Genomic DNA, 24,869 nt, shown 5'->3' with positions numbered 1-24,869 from the left:
CAACGTAGCACAGACAGCTCGCGCGGGGCCGTGCACGCGCAGGACGTTGATAAGAAAATTGCAAGACATTAGTTATATATAACATATATACTGTATGTCACTTTCATTAGAGCCAATGTGAAGAACTGGACGAAGGGATTCGCGTGTATTACACATGGAGCGTCTTGGATTGGAAAGGCTATTATATACTATAACTGCTGATACTTTATTAACGGTGATGTAAAGTTAAGAGTAATTGAGGATTTTGTAGGCTACCGGACAAAGGACAGCACATGTATCACTTTATATTCAAGAATGTCCTATTTTGTTTTTATTTTTATTTTTTTTTTAGATTTTTAAAAAGTCTAATTTGACTTTTAAGGCATTTTTTAACGCCTGAACAGGTATTTTACACAATGTTCTCCATACTTTTTAATCTCAGATAATATAATTAGAGGTATTTTAATTAGTCTGGACCATGTGAAATAATTTAGTGAGTGTAAATAACCAGCTGTGGAATCCGGGATTTTGGTGCATTGCCGGGAAAACTCTTTTCGCTTTAATCCGCAAACTGCCTCTCAAAGGACTTCAAATGGGCCGCTTGCTCCTCAGAAAAGAGACTCATTCTGCTGTGGAGGGTAATTTGAATGTTTGCGCACCGAGAGGAATGTCGAGCCTGCACAGCCGCTGAAGGACTCAATACTGCTGCTTAATTAACCCGATATTTGATCACTAGCCGCAGCCGCCGCTGTCCGGCCCCAGGTGCTGAGCGTCCCGTGCGCGCTTCTCTCAATGCGCACTGTCCCGCGGAGCCCTGCAGCGGCACGGCAGCAAGATGAGCTCGCGGATCCCGCTTCTTCTCGCAGTGCTTGCGGCGGCGTGTCTTCGGATCGGCAGTGCAGAGGTAAGAACTTTTAATTGTTTTGTTTTTTTTAGAGTGGTTATTAAAGGAATAGTTCACCCCAAAATGACAATTCTGTCATTATTTACTCACCCTTATGTTGTTCCAAACCTGTTATTTTTGCTGTTAATTGGATGCTATCATATGCTTTCCGTGGAACAATTTTCTCGCAGCTCTTTTCCATTGTACAGCCTCGTTTGTGAAGCTTCATAAAGGCCAATTTTCCACATATTTTTGTAGCATGTGCAAAACATGCAAAAACCAATGGGGTCAGGGACAATGCATATGCTATTTTGTAATCTGAACACTGGCACAAATGAGAGTTGAGAGCTTGGAGGGGAAGATTATCAGTGAATAACATCTTAAATTTCAGCAGGTTTCTGAACACTGCGTTATTGTATGGCTTCAGAAGACTTGGAATAGTGTGAGCGTCGTATAGACTATGTCTAAAGTGTATTTTTTCCTTTTTGGAACTTAATAGATGTGATTGCTACGAATAACTGTCCCTGCACTGAAAAGAGCTTAATAAAGATTCTTCTAAATTTTTCCTTTTGATATATTGTATGTATATAGAGTCTGTAGGAAATACAGCGGATGTGAAGTCTGGTGGCTCTGCACTGAAAAGGCACAGTGGCTCAAATATAGGCTGTGATTTTCTGTAAGACTCACATTTAAAGTTTCACACACAGAATGCATATTAGAACTGGTGTTTGTTTACTGTGTCGCTCTGCTAAACAATGCAATGCATCAACGTGTCAGCAACAATCTTATGCATACTCTGTATTGCACATGGGCATAGCATTGTATCAACTCTGATAATATTCAGAACATTCTATAAGCTACACTGGTAAAGATGACACAAAGTCTACGGTAACCTGCAATATATGCAAATTGGCCTTCAAATATAACCAAAATACTACTGTTATTTTGACCTGGATGCTGTTCGCTTCTTCAAGAACTCGATTCGGCGACAGATAGAAAAGTGCTTCAAATTGGAGTCCACTGTCGTAACGGAATGCTTCCCCATTGACCTTATTCACAGTAGCGCCATCTTTGATTTTTGATGGGAATGGCAATGAGGCTCTGAGGGATAGACTTACAGTCTTTTCAGTGGGTTGCACTGTTGTTTAAATTGTTTTGGATCATTCCTTTGACAAAACATTGAAAAAATCTTTCTAAGAAATTTCAGTTGATAAAAAAAAAAACTCGGGTTGAGTAAAATGAGATGTGATCTACGAGTTTTAAACAGTGCATTCCATTGAAGAGACTGTGGGCTCTATTTTCATGACCGCATTAGGTGCAGTGCTACACGCAATGACCATGAATTACGTCTTATCCAATTTTCGTGATAGCGCTAATTCTAAGTGCAATTTTCTGCAAGTGGCTGTGGATGGGAGCGCATGCGCTAGCTGTGGGTGTATTGAATGTTAATGAAGTGGCAAAGTCTAAAATCAGTTCCTGCATTTGCAGTTTGGGGATTTCCACCAGCAGATGATATCAAATAGCTATCGATCACTTTTAATACCAGTAGATCAATATGATTAATAATAATAATACAATAATAATACGTTTATTTTGTATAGCAACTTTCCAAAAGCTCAGGAACGCTATACAGAAATAAAACATAAAACATTAAACAGAGAAATATGTAACAAATATTCATTACAATGAGCAATAAGACAGGAGCACAGCATATTTCAAGCAGGTGAGACACAGCCAAGCAGGACGAGAGCCAACAGTCCCAGATAGGCCGATAGAGAACATACACACATACGTCGCAGTCCGGAGCAGCGCAGGTGGCTATACAGTCACCGAGTAGGTGATGCATTGCATACAGCCCATTTACACAACTTCTTATGAATTGGCTGTCTTTATTTATATAGACATTGCTTGACAGGGAATGGAATATATAATAGGATGCAGACGGCGCAATAACTGGAGAAGAACCTCTGAATTAAATTGCACTTGACCCTGCCCATTAGCGCTTTGTGCGTGCAATTTCGCCAACCCACATGAGGCTAGACTTAGCGCATGCTTGCACAAATATATAAAAAACTTTATGGCCATGCCCACTGACTTTGCGCGTACAACGTATCATATAGCACTGCGCTTAAGCAATAGCACTTTTAAAATAAGGCCCTGTAAGTCTATCCCTCACATCCTCATTTTCATTCAAGTCAAAAATCAAAATAGATTCTGTGGCTACCCAAAGCCATCCGAACAAGCGCCTGCAAGAGGATGGGGAACCGCCTTCATCTACAGGTAGTCCTAAGCTAAATATGTTCAGATACTTTTGTTAACTTTTATCTATGTTACAGCTCGATGTACAGTATGACTACCTCTTGTGGAACACTTCTAATAAAAAGGTGCTTATGAGTGGATAACGTTATGGTTGATGTTTATTTAATTCGGTCCGGCAGTGGTTTGGAATGGAATGACGTCACAACTAGTCAAATTCGACTCGACTAATGGGCTCGATTAGACGACTATTAAAAAATCAACAGTCGTGCAACCCGTATTGCACGTGTGTAGGAGTATACAGGATGGAATTTTCTTCCCAGTACTTCAAAGCTCCCTTCAATTGTGTTACTACCATAATAGCTAGTGCTGTACTCTTGCAGTGTAACCACTGACACCTCACAATGAAACTTCCTGAGCCACTTGAATGACCAACCAGAAATCTAACTGCAGTGTCTCCACAGGCCAAACTGCTTTTCTGCATATGACTCTGTCTTCGTGTGTCATACTATTAAACGACTGCAGTAAGTGTAGAAAAGATAGTTGCCATCCTGACCAGGACAAAAAATTATTGTTGACACTGAGCACCAGAGAGCTGCAGGTTCTAATGTGTTTGCCCTTCCTTTGACCACAGCTGCAGTCTTTGCATGATGCACTTAATCATGATATGAAACCTCTGTGACCCCTGCAAATCCTACTTCCTGTAGGTCATACATGTAGAATGAGATATGTCACAGAGTATCTGAATGTTTGCTGTACAGCGTTTCTATTTATTTATTTTTAGATAAAAAATAAATAAAAAAAAGTTAGCATAAAGCACTTTTAAGTGCAAAGATGACCCTAGATTGTCAGTTCTACTGACTGTTTTGTTTCACTTTGTGGCTATGGCGTTGAAAACTTTAAAGGGATAGTTCACCCAAAAATGAAAATTCTCTCATCGTTTACTCACTTTCATGCCATCTTAGATGTGTATGATTTTCTGACTTGTACTGAACACAAACAAAGATTTTTAGAAGAATATATAAGCTCTGTAGGTCCATACAATGCAAGTGAATGGTGACCAGACCTTTCAAGCTCCAAAAATCAGATAAAGTCAGCATAAAAGTAATCCATATGACTCCAGTGGTTTAATATATGTATTCTGAAGCAATGCAGTCACTTTGGGTGAGAAACAGATATTACAATCCTTTTTTACTATAAATCTCCACTTTCACTTCTGAAAGTGTGTAGTAAAAAAGGGCTTTAATGTTGATCTGTTTATGACTCACACCTATAATATCCCTTCTGAAGACATAGATGTAACCACTGGAGTCATTTGAATTACTTTTATGCTGCCTTTATGTGATTTTTGGAGCTTGATAGGTCTGTTCACCATTCACTTGCATTGTATGGACCTACAGAGCTGAAGTATCCTTCTAAAAATCTTTGTTTGTGTTCTGGAGAAGAAAGAAAGTCATACACATCTAAGATGGCATGAAAGTGAGTAAACGATGAGAGAATTTTCATTTTTGGGTGAACTATCCCTTTAAAATCATAAAAAACAAGAGAGAGACTGTAAGATGAGTGCATTGTGAATGTGTGCATTAATATACAGTACATACAAATAGATTACCCCTTTCCCCTTCATTTGATAAAATCTGAAAAATATGCACCTTTTCCAGTTCATGGAAGGAAATTGGAATTCACGGGAGGAAGTTTTTAAATTGAAATGTTTAACATGTCCTTGCTTGAAGGGCAATCTAAGATCAAACCCTATTTAAGAGCTGTGGTTACGAACCTTCTCAAATTTAAGGTGCACTTTTCGGGAGTTTCCCTTAATTTCAATTTCATTTTCATCTCTTTTTGTTGCATGATATGGATGGAAAAATCCCACTGGGTTGGGTGAAAAGTAAGCATGTGAGTTAAATTCAGTTGTTTTATGTTTTCATTCACAGATGATAAAAATAAAAACCATACATGCATGTGTTATTATTTCTTGCAGCTACATAAACTGATGGTTGTGCATATTTGCATGTGTTAGTAGTAGATAATATGGGCTTATGTGTGTGTGCATTGTCAGTAGATGTGCAATTATGTATCATTACTCCCCAACATGGGCTGTGCATTCCACCACTCCTCCACAATACCAGAAAGCACTCCACTCTCTGATAATATTAGGAGCAGTATAGCATGGCACCTTCCAACACAAACATCATTGTCTGTGCATGATCGGCTACAATAGATGATGATACTGAGGCCACCTGCAAGTGTCAGTGTAGCTCAGTTTGATTTGACTGTAGAGTGAAACATCTGCTCATAGGAAAGAAAAATCACATATGAGATCTCTTTAATATCTTAATTGTTTTAATTAGCCAACAATGAGATTAAACTTTGCTCTGGCTTCTCAGGCCACAGACCATAGTAGACCCACGTGTCTAGAGTTTCAATGAGATCTCAGATTTAGATTCAATATGAACTCAACAATTGCTCATCAAATATTCCAAGACCAACAGCGTTGGGCAAGCTACTCAAAACATTTAGCAAGGTAAGTTACTAACTACTCAACAAAAAAATTTGTTAAGCTAAGCTAAAAGCTACACTTAAGAGAAGTAGTAAGTTACACTACAAGCTACACGGCAAAAGTAGCTTGCTACATTTATGCTACTTTTTTCAACCAGATGCACAGAGCATACTGTCACAGACAAAGCATCTAAAAGACTTCACATGATACGAAGCCATGGTACAGTATAGTGCAATGCAGTATACATGTATACAGTATGGTGCAATATGAAATGTATGTACATGTAAAAAAAACCAAACATGTAAATTCATATTTATCATGCTACTTATACAAACCCATATGTTCAAAATGAAAAATCACTATTTGTTTTACATTTTATTTTTCATATTTATACTACTACCTCTACAAATCCATAAACATTTGAACATAATTACCTTTCCTTTTTTCCAGTATAAAAACGATTCATCTTATCCTGTAATTCTGTGTCTAGCTGTTGTATTTCTGTTCTAGAAGCTTCTGATCAGAGGCCAAATTTCTTGTGTGTGTGCGTGTGTGTGTGTGTGTGAGCATATCTGGGCAATAACAATGTGATATTTGATGGTATCAGATGGTAATACCATGTTACTTTGAGATCAGTTACCATATTTATGTACCATTCTGTATTTACATGGTGCTTCAAAGTACTTCAAAGAATACCATGGTACTACCATTGTAATTTGATATATGATTACCATATTCATATATAATTGAATTAACATGGTGCTTCAAGGTAATTCAAAGAATACCATGGTACTACTATGGTATGTCACTATATGATTAACTTGTTCATATATCATTGCCTTAAGATGGTGCCCCCAGGTAATGCTACATTTCTAAAAAAACACGGTAATGCCATGGTACTTTATTTATGTGTTTTCATGTAAGCTGCTGAATGTTTTGATACACTTTTGGTGGTAAAATGTCTTTTACCTGCAGTAGTCGCTCACAAGCTGCACACGTGTTGAAATTAATAGAGACCTTTCTTCATCATTGGCAAACGACAGGATGCATTTGCAGGTTTGGTATCCTTTGATTGTACTGCTGTGCATTGAACAAGCACTACACGGACGCTTTTAACGGTTGTGTACTGTTACCATTTCAACAACCACGTCTCCTGTTGACAGCGTTTAAATGTACTCCTACTGCTGGGCCTCATGGGAGTTGTAGGCCCCTGGGCTTCAGCCTGTATAAACCTGTGTGTTAATGCATCCCTGCTTGTATGTATCGTGGCACTTTCCTGGTGAAACGACTTTTATCCCCATTCACACAAATCATAAACACATACTTGTCACCCTGACACAATGCTATCTTATGACTTTTACTGTAGTGCATGACTTGTAAGGTGATATATTTTAACATTTGTATTAAATAATCAAATAGATTTACAAGCTTCTGATCAAAATTGTGCGGAAGCTCAACTGACAGAGGGTTGCATTTTTTCAGACGAGCACATGAGTCGACACATGAGCGGAAAGTGTCATAGAAGCATCACAAAATGACATGGTTGCTTCAGCAATTTATTTTATTAAATTTTTTTAATGTAATTTTGCTTTTCATGAAACTAGGGACGATGGATTTGTTGGTTTAAAACTCGACAGAGCATTAACTTTCAAAACCCCATTTGTTTTTCATCTCACAATTTGCTTTTTAGGACACTATTTGGTTAGGTTAAAGGTTAAGGGGGAGTGATGTTGGTTTTGCTGATTTAAAACTCAAAATATAGAGCATTAATTTTAAAAGCCTCTTTTGTTTGGGAGAAAAGGTAACTCGCTTTTAGCGCCACACAGTGGAAATTTCACCTCGGCTCAGCCACAATACGTCTATGGAACCACGTAATATCATTTAGCAAAAATATTGCCACTATTGTATAATTAGCATGAAATCAGGTTTAAATTTACTATGGATAAAATCTATGAGTGTGAGTGTATGTGGGTGAATGCCATCTGTTGTCTGTATTGTTTCTCCATTGTCTCAGTGTCAGTGGTGGATTTAGGCAAGGGCGAAATGGGCAGTTGCCCAGGGCGGCATCTTGCGGGGGTGGGGTGGGGGGTGGGGTTGGTGTGGGGGGTGGCACGAGGCACCCACACAGACCCCCCAACAACAACTTTTGGGGCATGTTGAAACGGGTTTTGCCCAGGGCGCCATACAAGCTAGAACCGCTACTGCTTAGTGTGATGCTATGTATTTACATAGATATAGTTATAAAGCTAAAAAGCAATTAAGTGTGTTTGTGTCTGTGTCTCCTTTATAAATGATTATTGATTGTTTGTGAATGAATGAGTGTGTGTGTGTGTGTGTGTGTGTGTGTTTGTGTGTGTGTGGGCGGATTTGGGTGGTTTACGAGGAAATTTTTTTTAGGTTATAAACTGGTAATTACAAGGGTATTATGCTATAAATGTGGTTTATGAGGACATTTCTAGTGTCCACATAATTCAAATCACTTACAAAAAATACTAAATGATGTTTTTTGTTTTTTTGTTTTTATGTAAAAATGCAGGAGGTTTTTTGTGAGGGTTAGGTTTAGGGGTAGGTTTAGGGTTAGGGGATAAAATCTATAGTTCATACAGTATAAAATCATTATGCCTATGGAGAATCCTCATAAGGATAGCCGCACCAACACGTGTGTGTGTGTGTGTGTGTGTGTGTATGCATGAATACATTGAAAAATATGATTTTGTGGTGAAGTAAATATAGCAGAAATTTTAAGTACTTTCTACATTGAACAATAACTTGAAAATATTAAGTAAATTCTATATGCAAACATGTCAAAATAATAATGCTGTAGCTCATAAGCAAATTTAGCTTTTGATTGTTTGTTATCTTTAAATCCTAAATAAGAAAACTGTTAATTTGAGTACATTTCACTGGTAAATAAAGTAAGAACATTTTACTTATTTATTTTCTCAGCATGCACTGGCAGTGTTGTAGTACTCAAGTCCAGGACTCGGACTCGAGTAATAATTATATAATTGTATAATTATAATGGGAATATAAGATCATGTTGATGTGTGTTTATGCGTTTATGACAGGTGCAGTTTTACATAGACACGGAGACTGGCTCGTGTGATGCGAATTTATCAAAACTGTAGGCTAAAACAGTTAAGTAATCCCATTGCTAAAAGGACAAACATCCATCCATCCATCTATCCATGAAAAATCATGTGAATTGCTCCAGCACCTGAATTATAATTAATTTTGATAATACTAGAGGACAATACCTGAGAAAAAATAAATATATAAATATATAAACTTCAAAGAAACGGCAAGAAGGCACTGTTGTTTACAGTGGAAAGATAATTTTATTTCCTTGATAATTGTATACGCCTATATACTGTACAACATTGTGATAGACGGACAGACAGACAGACAGAGAGACAGACAGACAGACAGACAGATAGATAGATAGATAGATAGATAGATAGATAGATAGATAGATAGATATATAGATAGATAGAAGTTCTCAAGTAATTATTCAAGACAAAGAAACAGTTAGTAATAAAAATAATAACAGAAACAAATGAAGAAAACTGCTTAAAGTTTCTAATAGCAATATCAACATTCAAGTAACATTAAGAAATAAAACCTACAGAGATTGTATTGTTATTGTGTACATGGTTTCTTGTACAGTACACAATACATATACAAGGCTTAATGTGTGTGTGTGTGTGTGTACCAATGGCAACAGAATTGTGATTTTTTGCTTATTTTATGACAGAAACAAGGACTCGTAACTCGGACTTGTATGCAGTTATTGGTGACTCGACTTGGACTCGACTCGGACACAATATTGGTGACTTGAACTTGGACTCGGACTTGAGCAGTGAGGACTCGGACTCGACTCAGACTCGACTCGGACTCGAGATCTAGTGACTACAACACTGTGCACTGGGCTTGAATCATTTATGAACTTGCATGGTTTCACTTGTTGCAAGTTTGTCTACACCGTTTTAATTGTTAATTTTGTTATTACGCTTGGAAACATCATGTTTTGTGAAGTCTGAAGTTCATTTTCTTCACAGAATTACCAGAGCATCAAAGTTATCTGTTGATCATCACCGTCATTGTGTTTTGTGCACCAAGTGTTCAGGTCTGCATGTGCAGCACTACATTTTGTTTTTAGCTAAAAATGCAAGATGGTGTTGTCTTCCATTTGTCATGTGGTACATGATTAAATGTGTTTGTAAGGAAAGTTCAAACCTGACTTGTTCTAATAGTAAGTTCATTTGAATTTTATTAAGTTTAAGTACCATGTAGTCATTTTTGTAAGTAAAAGTGTGCCTACTGTATTTACTACAATGTTTAAGTTAAATTTACTCACATTAATCAATATTATGTCAAGAAGTTGAGTAGATTTTACCTAATTTTATACCATTAAAATTTACTTAAAAAAAAAAAAAACTGTGTGCAAAAACAAAATAAAAATTAAGTAAATCTTACTAGTCTTTTTCTTTCTTTTTGTTTTTTTTTGTTTTGTTTTTCAGTGTACAGTATATCTGCAAGTATGTGTGTTGTGTTTTTCTCCTTGGTTGCAAATCTCCATGACAGTGAGCAAAGCCTGTGCATATCTGTGCCATGATGAGCTCATTTATTCAGGAAATCGCCATGACAACATTTCATCCAACAATTTTCACCTGCTTATCGATGTCTGTCTTTGCGTATTGTATGCACTGTGTAAGATCTCAATTAAAACCAATTCAAGATGGAAAATTTATGATTCAGTAGATTTATGTATTTGGACAAAATATGATCACCAATGTTTCTCAAAGCTCCCAGGAGTATAAAATAAACTCAGTGATTCCCCATGCACATATGAGCACCAAAGATTTCTGTTAAAGGGGAAGTTTCTGTTATCAGTTGCTTACCCTCGTGATGTTCCCCAAAATGTTCCAAAAAATCATATCCAGGAAAGGAGATGTTAGGCAGAATGACAGCCTCAGTCACCATTTACATTCATTGTAAAAAGATTCAGTGAAGGCTGTCAGTCCCCAACATTCTGCTAAGGTCACCTAACATCTCCTTTCAGGTTCCAGAGAAGTAAAAAAAAAAAAAAGAAGAAGAAAAAAAAAAAAAGTCATACAGGTTTGGAACAACCTGACATGATTAAATGATGACATAACTTTCATTTTTGAGTGAACAAACCCATTCAGTTAAAAGCTGCAAGAGGTGTGGTTCATTTAGTTGTTTTATTAACTTTTGGCACGCTTGCATTCTTACATTGAATGGGTTTGCACTGCCCATGCCAAATTCTCTGAATCACTTGAAAGGTGACTGATTTTCCTTATCACGATTGTTGCTGAAAAATTCCATCTTTCCGGCAGCCTCCATTATCCATCCATCTCTATTATTCTCCTCATTCTCACCTCTCCTCTTTACTTCTCTTTTGCTCCATCTCTCCATCCCCCACTTCCTCTTTGCCCTTGTCCCTGTGTCCTGCATAAATGCTGCCAGATGAGGCCGAGAAGACAAGGGTCAGTGGCCCCTGTCTGGACATGCTGTATGAACAGGGCTATTGTGTCCCCAAGACCTGCATTGACACCATGAGACAAACCAGAATCCACAGCACTCCATCTCTCTGTCTCATACTTACTCACACAACACATTCAAATGCCTTAATATATCACTCTTATTACATGAGCCTCTGGGATACTTGATTCTGATTGGTCCAATGTGGAATTCTTTATCAATATACACTACCGGTCAAAAGTTTTGAAACACTTGACTGAAATGTTTCTCATGATCTTAAAAATCTTTTGATCTGAAGGCGTATGCTTAAATGTTTGAAATTAGTTTTGTAGACAAAAATACAATTGTGCCACCATATTAATTTATTTCATTATAAAACTAAAATTTAATAAAAAAATAAATAAAATAAAGTCATTGAAATTGATGACTTGGACCAAATAATAAAGAAAAGCAGCCAATAAGTGCCCAACATAGATGGGAACTCCTTCAATACTGTTTAAAAAGCATCCCAGGGTGATACCTCAAGAAGTTGGTTGAGAAAATGTCAAGAGTACATGTCTGCAAATTCTAGGCAAAGGATGACTACTCTGAAGATGCTAAAATATAACACAGTTTTGATTTATTTTGGATATTGTTTAGTCACAACATAATTCCCATAGTTCCATTTATGTTATTCCGTAGTTGTGATGACTTTACCATTATTCTAAAATGTGAAGAGTCCAATCTTTTTTTTGTCTCTCTCCTAGGTGGATCCTCTCCCAGCTGCTGTGGTTGAGTTGGTGAAGGGTGGTTCACTGACCTCTATGCAGGATCTGCAGTTTCTGCTGTTGTCTGAGTCCATCGGTAAATCAGCTCTCTTGAAATATCTCACACTCTGTAAATCTCACAGAATTTTACTGTTCTCAGACACACTCTGAACATAATTTCGTTCATATCTTGTTATGGATCTTTATTCTCTTGGCTACACCACCCCACTACCACACGTGAAGGTAAAAGGTAAAAAGGCGCTTTGAAAGGCAATCTATAATAAAGGAATGGTTGAACCAAATACGAATATTCTATTATTATGTACTCACCTGCATGTCGTGCTAAACCCATGTGACTTTCTTTCTTCAGTGGAACACCAAAAGAGAAGTTTAGCTGAATGTCTGAACTGCTCTCTTCCATACAATGAAAATGTATGAGGATCAGGTTCCAAAAGAGACAAAAAGGCATAATGAAATTAGCCTATATGACTTGTACACTATATTGTGAGTCTTCTGAAGCCATATGATATCTTTGTGAGAGGAACAGACTGAAATTTATGCCATTATTAATTGAAAATCTTACCTTTTAACATTCACTATAATTGCATGGCAAAGAGCAGCTTGGACACTCTGCTAATAACTCCTTTTGTGTTCCATGCAAGAAAGAAGGTCTGTTTGTTTAAACAACAACGGCGTGAATAAATTATGTTAGAATGATAATTTTTGGATTACTGCAACTATCTCTTTAATATAGATTGCCATTTTAACACCTCTTTCAAAGCACCTATTTGACCTTGATCTTTACTTTGCTGTCTTCATTTACATTTACGGCATTTAGCAGACACTTTATACGGAAAGGCTTACATTATAATGTTCACATTATTAACTTCATATTTTATTATGTCTGTAAATCAAATTCATATTTTGCTAAATATTTGTTTTATCAACTTTTTAAATGTGCCCTTTTAAAATATCACACAGTGCACAAAGCTTTAGCAAAACCTTGCAAAGCAGTAACCTTTAGGCTGCCCCAGTCGGTGGTATGATGTCCCAGTTCTCTTCTACTGTTACTTTCATACTTTCATTGAATCAGAGTGATCATATTATTATATGCTCCATTCCTGTCTTTCTTCCTCTCAAATTGCTTTGCTTACATTAACCCTCCTAGGCACTTTGGCTGTTCGCAGCCATAGAATAATGTCATAATAATAAAAACCAGTAGATGGCTGCAGAGACTATGAGGCCTGACTGCCTGTTATAACTTTTGTATTTTTTATTTTCAGATGTTTTATTAGATTATCACAAGTTACGCATTTGGATATATATTTAGACACATTTTTAAAAATGATAGCATTTTTTTTTTTGAAGTGTCCGTTTTTGCAATAATGTGACATTACTGTATGTTTACTGTCAAACCTGACCATGGTGTTACAAAGAGAATATATAAAATAAGATTTTTTTTTTTTTTTTTTACCAATAATTTATTTAATTTATTTAACTCAATAATTTAAATTAGTTTGTTTCAGTTACAAAAAGATGCAGTGTTTTGTCTGGAAGGTGCATCTTCCACGCCTAAGTATATCAGACTCAGGCTTTGTTTTTTGTTCTTTGTTCTCTCTGTCTCTCTGTCTCTCTCTCTCTCTCTCTCTCTCTCTCTCTCTCTCTTTGACCGTGAACAGCAAAGGTGTCACTTTTTTAATGACCACTTAGACTCATCGAATCACGGTCAATTTTTATTTTTTTTTATTTTGTATGTGCAGATTGCAAGTCTAGGACAAGTCACAATGTCTTTTACCACTCAGATTTAGGAAACCATTTTTATTAAAAAAACAAAACTGAAATCTGTCAAAAATGACCAAACAGCTCAGGAGGGTTAAACAATGTGTCATCAAAAATCTTATGACACTCATTGTAATAATTGTTGGCTGTAAATAATTGTTGTGCTTTAAATGCTGAAAGTACTGTTTTTTGCTCTCCAGAGATCGAGCCAGACAGTCACTATGACAACGACACCAGCAGTCGTCTGCCACGGAGTCTTCTCGGTTAGCCTGGTTAACATTGTTTTGTTTCTCTATTCTTGGCTTTTGTTGCTCATCTGTCATGACGTTGTTATTTCATAAAAGTTTTCTTTAAAATATTTACTAAATCAACTTTTAAAGTAAGACATAACTACAAAAATAGTTTTATACTACATGAAACACTGACATTATTTATCATCCCAAAATCTCAGTGCAGAGCAGTTTGGAAGACACTACCTGCCATAAGATGAATGATGGTTCTGTGTATATGAGTATGTGTAACTGATGACTTAAGCTTTCAAATTATTATCAGCTCATCACAATAGTGATCCAAAGTCAGCAAATCTACCTGTCAGTCACCCATTCTGAGGGGTTAATGTGTCTAAGGTGTCATGAAACTGCTGTGGCGTATCATCTGTTTTCCCGTATACTATAATCATTGTGGAAGAGAGAATTTGGGGAACTCACACAAGGACTGTACTATACATGCTGAATGAGAGATTTGAGGAAAACAAAGAATCTTTCAATACATCTGTTCATAGAGGCACATACAGAAATCAAAATAGAGTTTTTTTTTTTTTTTTAAACCCCTAACCCAAAGTATTAAACTTTGAAACACAACTTGTCCCACCCCGTTTGTGCTAAGGACATGAATGATGCCTCAAATTGTGCGTTCTGTTGAGCAGAGGTGTGCTATTACTTTTCTGAAAAATCTGACTTTCGATTTTTTTTCCTGGCAGATGCTAAAACAAGCAAAAACATAAATAAATAAAAACATCTCATAGATTTACATTTAATGAAGCATGGGCACCTGCAGGATTTAATCTGAAGGTACGCACAGAAATCTGCCTTATCAACATTATATCTAGGGGGTTCCGGGGGCATGCTCCCCTGGGATAATTATTTTGCAAAAAGCAAAACCAAAGCGTTCAATTCTGGTGACTTTGAGGGAAGCATTTTTTTTACTCGTATGACTAGCGTTCATGTAACTATTGGCTAAAGCATTTCTTCCAGTAACCATTCAGAACAGACACGTTCTCGCGCTAAAAAATCGAAACGCACCACAATGAAAAGAGCAGAACGCAGGTGTCTCAAGATGTGTTTTTATCAGTTGGAGATATCCCCTTTTCTCCCAATTTGGAATGCCCAATTCCCACTACTTAGCAGGTCCTCGTGGTGGCGTGGTTACTCACCTCAATCCGGGTGGCGGAGGACAAGTCTCAGTTGCCTCTGCTTCAGTGCATCTTATCACTTGTCTCGTTGTGCATGACACTGCGGAGACTCCGCATGTGGAGGCTCATGCTACTCTCCGCGATCCACGCACAACTTACCACGCACCCCATTGAGAGCAAGAACCACTAATCACGACCACAAGGAGGTTACCCCATGTGACTCTGCCCTCCCTAGCAACTGGGCCAATTTGGTTGCTTAGGAGACCTGGCTGGAGTCACTCAGCACACCCTGGATTCGAACTCGCGACTCCCAGGGTGGTAGTCAGTGTCAATACTCGCTGAGCTACCCAGGCCGTCAGTTGAAGAAGTTCTTTTAAACTTGACACGGCTTCTATAAATCCCGTGAGGGATCCTAAAAACACAGCGAAACGTGACACAGTTGTCAAAAGACATTCATCTAGCGAATGTTTACATGGAAAACGATTGAAAACAGTGCGAGCAAGATGCAAAAACACGTTCAGTTTGAACAGCCACTTGTTCACATGACACAAACTTTCTCAAAGTTACCTCTCAAGAAGACAGCCTCTTGTTTCAGTTGATTGTAGGTAAAGCTAGGTACAGCTGCAGGCGCCACTGAATTGAAAGAGTTGAGCCATAGAGCAACCACCAAGCAACTCCCTATAATCGTATCAGCGAGTTTATTCACGGTCAAGCATAGCTCAAACTTTCATCAAAAAATGTAAAAATCTTATTGCTATATGTTTTTCATGTGGATCATGACATGGATGTAATTGTGTGTTTCTATATTTGTCTGCAGATGCTCAGCCTGCTCAGCAAGCCATCTGTAAGGTCAGGACAGAGGTCATCGAGGTCACCCGCTCCATGTTGGACCGAAGTAATGCAAATTTCCTGTTGTGGCCTCCATGTGTAGAGGTGCAGAGGTGTTCAGGGTGCTGTAATACTAAGAGCCTGCAGTGTGTTCCTGTACTTACACACACACGATACCTACAGGTACACACACATGCTTACCTTCACCTGTAGCTAGTGCAATGCCCTGTTCACACATACAGCGATTTTATCATTGGAGGTCGCTGAGTGGCTGTATTATTTGTCAATGCAAAAAAGGTTTTATTAAAAGAATATTCTGGGTTCAATACAAGTTAAGCTCAAACAACAGCTTTTGTTGATTTTGTTAATTTCAACTCATCCCTCCTTTTCTTTAAAAAAAGCAAAAATTGAGGTTACAGTAAGACACTTACAATGGAAGTTAATTGGGCCAGTTTTTGGAGTTTTAAAGGCAGAAATAGCAGAAATTATAATTTTATAAAAGCACTTGCATTTATTTCTTCTTGTTTTTCATCATGGCAACAAAGTTTTAAAATTGAATATAACTTTACAAGGTTTTCAATAAAATCATAATAACATGCATATTGTTTACATCTTGTGGCTATACTTTTGAAACAGTGAATATTTTAATGTTTGCAAATTGGCCCCATTCACCTCCATTGTAAATGCCTCACTGTAACCACGATTTTTGCTTTTTGTTTAAAGAAATTATTTTAAAAATTTTTTTTAGTAATTAACATTATGCCACAAATGCTGTCGATTGAACTTAACTTGTATTGAACCTGCAATACTCCTTTAAGAAGAAAAATTACTTAAGATATTGAGTCTTGTTTTCAGAGGAATCCAAATTTTTTATTTTTTATTATGTTTATTTTTCTTACCCCAATGGTTTTGTTTTGTTTATTTTTTTGTTTATTTTTATTTATTTTTTTTGCAGACTAGGTATTCTTTTTGTTGGATGCTTTAATGTTTTTGGTATCCTTCATAACTTGCCATGCCTTTTGAAAATCTGATCACACTGATGTACTGAAATAATAAAATGAACAATTTGAATAGAATTTGACAAGGAATCAGTTTTCTTGCTTGAGGGGAAACTGTTTGTATTTCTATTTCAGCAGTGCACAATGCATCATACCATAAACGATTAAGGATGCATGAAACTCACTTAGTTTTTGCAACTTTGAGACTTCTCTCAACTGTGTCACTGACCATGCCCATATCACATCTCCAGTGATAGTTATCATTCATGTTGCTGGAACTTTTCTGCTGCAAATGGCTGTATGAGTGAATGCGCCTTAAAGGGATAGTTCACCCCAAAAAAAAAAGAAAAAAAAGAAAAAAAAAAAAAGAAATTTACTCACCCTCATGTTGTTATAAACCCTTATAAATTTCTTTCTTCCATGAGATGTTGAAAGACAGCTTCAGTCACCATTCACTTTCACTGCATCTTTTTCCATTGAATGAAAGTGAATGTGGACTGAAGCTGTCAGTCCCTGCACATTCTGTCTAAGCTCTCCTTTAATATTCCACGTTAGACAGAAAGTCATATAGGTTTGGAACAACATAAGGGTGAGTAAAAGATTGCAGAATTTTCTATTTCTCCCTTAAGTTTAAAAAATCTTCCTTTTCATCCTCAGGTGATGAAGATACAGTATGTGAACAAGCAGCCGCTCTACGATAAAGCCATCGTCTCTGTCCTCGACCACGTTGAGTGCCGCTGTCAGCCACCCCCTCGTTCCACCCAGCGTAGGAAATCGTCTGCCACCAAACAGGTAGCGCGGGATCGCTTGGGGAAACCTCACTTTAAAGATGAGCTCCACCGCAGGGATGAACTCAAACACAACCAGAGGCTCAGCCTGGAGGACCTTCTGAGCCAAAGCTGGCTGCCCAAGGAGAGGCTCTCTGAATCGGGAGCACCGGATGCCTTCAACCCCTCTGGAGAGATCAAGCTGTCTTTTGGCCGTGATGGCTGGGGTCTGAATGAGACGCAGTATGGAGGGAGCAAAGGTCATCTCCATTACCCTAGGGACAGATGGAGACATCATGGAAACATGAATGACACAAAGGTGTCTCCACTGCCATATCATACAGAGCGAGAAGATACTGAGAAGGTTGATTCTTCACTGCTTAATGTTACAAAGGCCAGTGAAAGAGAGCTATCAAATGCCCAAATTGAATCACAGGCTAATGCTAACCAAAGTATAACCAATCTAACATCTGAATATGAGACTGGTTTAATGGAACCGACCAATAAGACTTTTAACCATCACTCAAATCTCATGCAAGAAATCAACCACACCAATAGTGAAGAAATCGAACATTTACAAAGACATGAACCCAACTTTACAGCATGGACCAATCAGAATCATGAACATAAGGCCCCGCCAACAGAACTGACCAATCAGACCGATCAGCTCACCTCAAACACCACACAAATATCCAATCAAAATCTAGGAGATGTGTTTCTGTCTTCAGAGGAGAACAGTAAGAATGTGAGAGGTGATGAGACTTCAGACGTAGGGAGTAGAGAGGAGGAGAAGAGAAGTTCCAGCCCACAAGTGGAGAGAAAAGCAAAAGAGATGGAAGAACTTTTGTTACTTCACAAACCGCTAGGTGAAGAAAAACACAAACATCACCTCAAAGTACAGCAAACAAGTACACAACAGGACGACAAACTACAACAGCTCCACCACAAACATAAACATGACCACACAACCACAACCACACAACGAACAGGTAAATCAACTACACACTTATACACACCTATAACACCATACAACAAACAAAATACACCCAAACACATATTTGAAGGGTCTTGAATCGTCTAGGTCCTTATAATGTAAGTCGTAGGCAACTAGACCTGTAGAAGAGGTTCAGTAAGTGGTTCCATCAAAACACAATTTGAGAAAAAGAACCAAAAATTGCAGTAACAGTAAGGCACTTACAATGGAAGTTAGGGCCCTATAAAATCTTTTTTTAAATTTTGTTTTATTTTTTTATGTTCCGTTTTATTTTTTCCCAAAATCCAAAACCCCAAATTTGAGTTTTTATTTATTTATTTATTATTTTTGTTATTATTATTATTATTATTATTATTATTATTATTATTATTATCAGTTATTTATTTATTTATTTATTTATTATTATTATTATTATTATTATTATTTGGTCAAATACAGTGCTGCACAGAGCCTCACAGTATTATTGAAAGCAATGATGAATCTCTTGCTTGAGATATTGCTTAAATATAATGTAATTATTATTGACATATTATTATTATATGATTATCATTATTATTATTACTACTACTAATACTGTATTGAATATTACATTTTACTATACAAAAGTAATATATTTTTGTTGCAGTTTTTTTCAATTACACATATACTGTATAGTTAAATGGAGCTTTTATTTTGGTGGAAAACTGTATGTTATTGACAACTTCACTTCTCACCTCCGGAAAGGCAGTTTGCTCTATAGGCTAATGTGCTGATTAAACTGCAAAATGCTATTACTTAATCACATAAATATATAGTCTGCATTTATTATGTGCTTCACAGTGAATAAAGTGATCTGCTCTTTGTCATTAATACACACACAGAGCGCACATGTTGTTAATGATGCGGTTAGTGTATAATCAGTGGCTTCTCACGTTCACTTGCTGATGAAGAACGCAGCTCTTGCAGACCGTATCGCAAATATGTCAAATTTCATGACATTCCGTGTTTTAGTTAATTCTGTTTCTTTTCTGTGTAAAATGATATCCAATATCCAACTTTTTTGTCATGATGATGTAACCCTGTTATCTTGGTAAGCAGTTTTATCACACTAAAATCACATAGAACAGAGATTTAATCGCACTAAAATCATGTTAACACTTATAATGTTAACATCTTGTGGCTAAACTTTTAAAACTCTGCATATTTTAATGTTTATAGGCTGGCCCCAATCACTTCCATTGTAAGTGCCTTACTGCAACCCGCAATTTTATATTTTATTTTATATCCATAACATTCCTTCATGTAGTGGAGGGAAGAAATCCTCGGGAGGAACCAGACTCGGCTCAAAGAGTCCATCCTCCTCAGGCATTACAATAAATGTACATATACCAGATATGATCTAGTTACAGAATATGTGTACAATATTTGAATTATACAACATTTAAACCTCTTAACACACTGTGACATCAGGAGACACTTATTTTATTGTGCGATTTGCCTCCTCAATGGTCTCGATTATAATGGTGAGATCTTGGCAAGGGTGATTTTTGACTGAGATGAAGACAGAGACTCACTTTTTAAAAAAAATCAGTGTCTGATAATTATGGGGTGGCCATCCAGGCAGTAATGATGGCCAGACAAGTTGCTGTGATGCAAACGGACATCTGGATGTCAGAGGACTTAATTCAATTAACTGTATATCACCTGCATAAGAATGGTAGAAAAAGCCATGTGAGGTGCCAAGTGATTAAGTGTATAGGGATAATAAAAGCAGTCTAAGTACTAATAGTTGTGGAACACCAGTGCAGGGTTGGTGTGAATATGTAGTGGATCCATTCCATGATATCTGGTAGATTCTGTTATAAAAGTAGGACATTAAAGATGTGGTTGAAAAGCCTGTAATGAATCACTGAGGGTGGAGAGGAGAACTGAGTGATCCATAGTGTTAAATAAGAGAGTTGTGACAGATAGCAGAATGGACAGATGACAGGTTGGAGAAATGACATTTGTCCTTCAGATGCAGGTATTTAGCTGAGGCATGATGAGAGACTGTGCTCTTACAAAGAGATTGTTTTGTTTCTCTGGATCCAGGCATTTATAAGTGCTCTTAACGGCGTATCATAAATTACTTTGCTTTTGGAGAATTAGTTCTGTTGGAATTTTATCTGGTCTTTGGACACAGAGCTGATCAGAACATACCCTTCAGTTAAATGTTCAGGTGATACACAACATATGTTCTAGTGGGTCTTGAGAATCAAAAAGCAGATTTTTATATGTGTATTACTTTTCTAAAGATATCAATATATTATCATCTTAATTTTCTTGCATATTTATAGTGTAGAACAGATAGCTTGTAATCTTCTATCGTGAATGTTTAACTGTCCACTCAGTTGACGTTTTGTAATATTCACAACATGGCTGACCTAGGTTGCTGGTTTTTGTACCCTAAAAAAAGTGTTGTCCTCTACGCTTCCATCGACAACATCGTAGTGTGTGTGAATATTATTCAAATTTTGAAAATATTTAAGTAAAAAATTTAAATTTAGTTTCTCTGTCCAATTGACAGTGATTGTCTTGAAATGTATTGTTGATGCGGCACTTTGCTGTTAAAACAGGGCATAAAAAGGCTAAACCTAAAGCATTAATGTGACAAAACTTCTTGCAGAGGGTTTTACCATGCTAAATGTTATTCCCTGTTAAGCACAGCATGCTATCATCATGCAAAAACACTCTTTAAGAAGAATTAATTTAATAAATGCACCTCCCATTGCAAACTAATCGACTTGATTTTTGGACGACTAGTCGATTAATCGACCACCCTGGCATATCCCGAATATAAATGTACATTGATTAAATAATTAAAAAAATTTAAATAAAAAAAGGTTACTATATTGTTACTAGATTGAATTATGTGTGAGTAGTATATGACATATTTATTCAAATGTCCCATTTTTCAATCCCTCTCTTTGTTGCAAACAGGATCCACATCTCCTCCTCCACAACGGTCCCCTCCACGCACACCTCCCAAACCAACTCCTCACCCCATAAAACGGAGGAGAAAACAGCGCAACCGCATCAGCAAATCTGCCATGAGAGCGCTGCTCATGTAGCACAAACACACACAGGTGAGCTCCTGAGACGAGAGGAACAACTTGAAGGAATTCAATACAATCTAAAGTCTGCCACTGAAAATGATTTGGAATGTGTCATTTAACAGTTAAAGCACCATTTTGTGTGCTTTAACAGTACTTAACAGTACCAAAGCACCATTTTGCACAGGTGTTGATGTTTTTCAATGACAATAATTGTCTGTTTCTTTCTCTCGATTGCAGACAGATGTTCAGATGGGTGCTATCTCGCCTCCCTAACATTCTGCCTAACATCTCGTTTTGTGTTTCATGGAAGAAAGAAAGTCACAAGGAAGTATGCTGTCCAAAAACAGCCTCCTACAAACTGCTGTTCTCACTGAATTGGACCATTCTTGCAGGTTCTTCTTCACATTTTCATCAAATGAAGATTCTCTCTCAATGCTCCAGTTGGCTCCTTTAGAATGGACCTTCAATCTGAAAAATGGAACCAAGACTGGGACTTAAGGAGCATGTTAATTAGAAAGTTCAGAACATTGGAAGTAAAGAGGTTGAGAACATTGGAGAAGAATATTGGAATGAAAAATATAATGCTGGGTAACTGCAGCAGACCAGAGTCTGTTCCTGTCTGGGTAAAATATGGAAAAGAATGGCCTGACAAAACCCATAACCACCATTTTCCTCGTAACTACTATCTATCACTATAAAAGTTCAAACCTATGCTCCATCTCACTTTTTTTTTTTTTTTTTGCCACTCCATATGAAAGCAGTTGACTTTTTTCTTTTATTTTGGAACCAATGATAATCAAGTCTTGAATAGAAAAAAACACTAGGATTGATGGTGATTTCAAGAAACATTTGATAAATGAACCATATATTTTTTTGGGCAGAAATGGTATTATCATCAAAGAAGACCAGAAAGAAATCTTTTAGGAAGTGTCAAATGTGACAAAAAATTTTTATGTCATATTTATTCAAATTATGTGGTTTTACCTAAAACGGACAGACAGAGAGAAAGCTTGATCAACTTGATTAACAGAAATTTTATTTTAATACATTACCAGCCAAAACCCCAAACTACCTTTTCTATAAATTGTTTGTTGAATTATTTTTTTAAATGATTATTTAAGCGATTCTTAACACTGGAAATTCACACAGGATAAAGAAAGAGACTGTTTATATCTCTAATAATTCTTCATACCTCTAAGAGTGTAAATGTGCTACATTATCACACAAAAGCATTAAGAGTTTTTCATTAATATTATTTATTCTGTGTAAATCTTCTATTCTGTTCACAGCAGACCCAGTGTTTTGTCTTAGTCTTACAAATCACTCACCAAAAGACCAAAATGTGGATTTTTGTAGTATGTTCATGTACAGGTCAATATCTATGTTGGATCTTTACTAAAAATTCAGATGGTGCAGAATTTGCACTCATTTTAATGCATTGAATAAAACTGAAACACTAACCATCAAGGTGTAACGGATGCTCTCCTTTTTACCTTTGCTGATTTGACAGAGGGTTCTGATTACATTTCAGCACATTGGGATAGTTCACTCAAAAAGGAAAATTCTGTTATCATACACATCCTTATTTGTAAGTAAATTACATTATTTGCATTTTTACACAAACTATACTTTAACACACTCAAACCATTTTACAAAACTCAGCCCAGCCTGGTAGAGTCCCATGGCCGTATAAATGCTAAAATGGGATGTCCCAGAGGTTTTTGGTGCTGCTGTGTCTAGAATATTTATTGTCTATCACTAAATGAAGTTCCACTGGCAGTCAGAGGTCTTTAGCGGAAAAGTTTATTCCGTTGTTACTCCGGGGAGTCATGTTGTTTGTATTTGTATTTGGGAAGGTGACAAATATGTTCCTGCACTAAAGGATCCTGATTAAAATTCCCCTGTTAGCTGAGCATAAAGCGGCCAAGAGGCTTTTTCTCAAGGGCACTGACAGATCTACAGTCTTAAGTTGAGTTTTCTTGAAACAAACTGTGGTTTTAAGGGTAATATTTTTTTTTTTGTGTGAATGTTTTAGGATCCCTGACATCTAGCTGTGATAACAAAATACATTAATGTTGATAACAGTACATTACGCTTGACCAGCATATATGCAATGCAAAAAATTACCCATCATACTGTTTATTTTTGTTTGGTCTGCATATGAATGGTTGTGAGGGTGTCCTGCTTCGCTGCGGCCCACCCGGACAGACAGACGCACTCCTTCATTTCATATCTGACTTGCTCCCTTGATAACAGGAATTTATGTACTGAATTAATGGCATTAATTATACATTCCCTGCATTCCTCCTGGAGTAGAGAGGCAGTGAGAGTCAGTTAATGAACTCAGAGTTGGTACTGTAGCCTAATTCACAACCTAATACTTGAAGATGTTCAGATGAGCTTCAGACAATTTGATATTTTGATGTATGAATTTCTGGATGGGAATTTAACTTAATCATGGAATAAATTTCATTCTAAATGGCCATTAAAACACTGAGAACCCTATAAAGTAGCTGACTCTGGCAAAGGATTTTAAATGTGTATGTACACTTACATAGTGTAAAACCACTTTGCAAATTTGTATACATAGGGAATATACAAAACCAAAAAGTGCCAATAGAAAAAAACTATTTTCAAATGAATAAAATGGAATGGATATAAAGTTGTCTGTGTTAATAATATAGAACTCAGAAGAAAGCCCTGCAGATTTCCGCAGATTTGGAATGTCATTCAAAAAGTGTGTTTAATAAATATTTTGGCTAATTGGATTTTCCTTTCAGCTACCAATAAGCTCAATTTAACACATTTTTACATATTATAGAATAGAATCCCGATTTCCCCAAAAACCAGAACAAAAAATCTGAGAAACGTCTGGGCCTGTTTATGGCTGACTAATATTGCTGCTGTACATGTAGGTGAAAAGAGGTATTGGTATTGGTGTTCAATTCAGTCTGAAATATCTTAGGTGCAGAAGATTGCATTTAAACCCCAATTATTCTTGATACAAAAACGATCATGTTTAATTTGGATGCAAACGACAACAATCGTGTCTAATTTTCACAATTTGTTCCACCATTGGAAATGGAAAAACATAGTTTCTGTGGTGTTTAGGCAAGAAATGTTCCCATGGATATTATAAATTATTTAACACA

General features: G+C 36.8%; 1 protein-coding gene across 2 annotated transcripts; it reads left to right on the top strand.

The window, feature by feature from the left end:
* Positions 1 to 24,336, top strand: LOC127451399 (uncharacterized). 2 transcript variants are annotated; one of them, XM_051716087.1, is made up of 7 exons: positions 1 to 883; positions 11,867 to 11,963; positions 13,846 to 13,908; positions 15,874 to 16,067; positions 17,540 to 18,638; positions 21,602 to 21,747; positions 21,955 to 24,335. In XM_051716087.1, the coding sequence occupies exons 1-6, from the start codon at positions 815 to 817 to the stop codon at positions 21,730 to 21,732; spliced, it is 1,653 nt and encodes a 550-aa protein (XP_051572047.1). In that variant the 5' UTR covers positions 1 to 814; the 3' UTR covers positions 21,733 to 21,747; positions 21,955 to 24,335. The 2 variants fall into 2 exon arrangements, with proteins under 2 accessions (XP_051572047.1, XP_051572048.1); XM_051716088.1 differs by lacking the exon at positions 13,846 to 13,908 and having other exon boundaries at positions 21,955 to 24,336.
* Positions 24,337 to 24,869: the final 533 nt, after the last annotated feature.

Source organism: Myxocyprinus asiaticus, chromosome 14 (genome assembly GCF_019703515.2).
Source record: "Myxocyprinus asiaticus isolate MX2 ecotype Aquarium Trade chromosome 14, UBuf_Myxa_2, whole genome shotgun sequence".
NCBI lineage: Eukaryota > Metazoa > Chordata > Actinopteri > Cypriniformes > Catostomidae > Myxocyprinus > Myxocyprinus asiaticus.
This window is presented reverse-complemented; position numbering and strand designations above follow the sequence as displayed.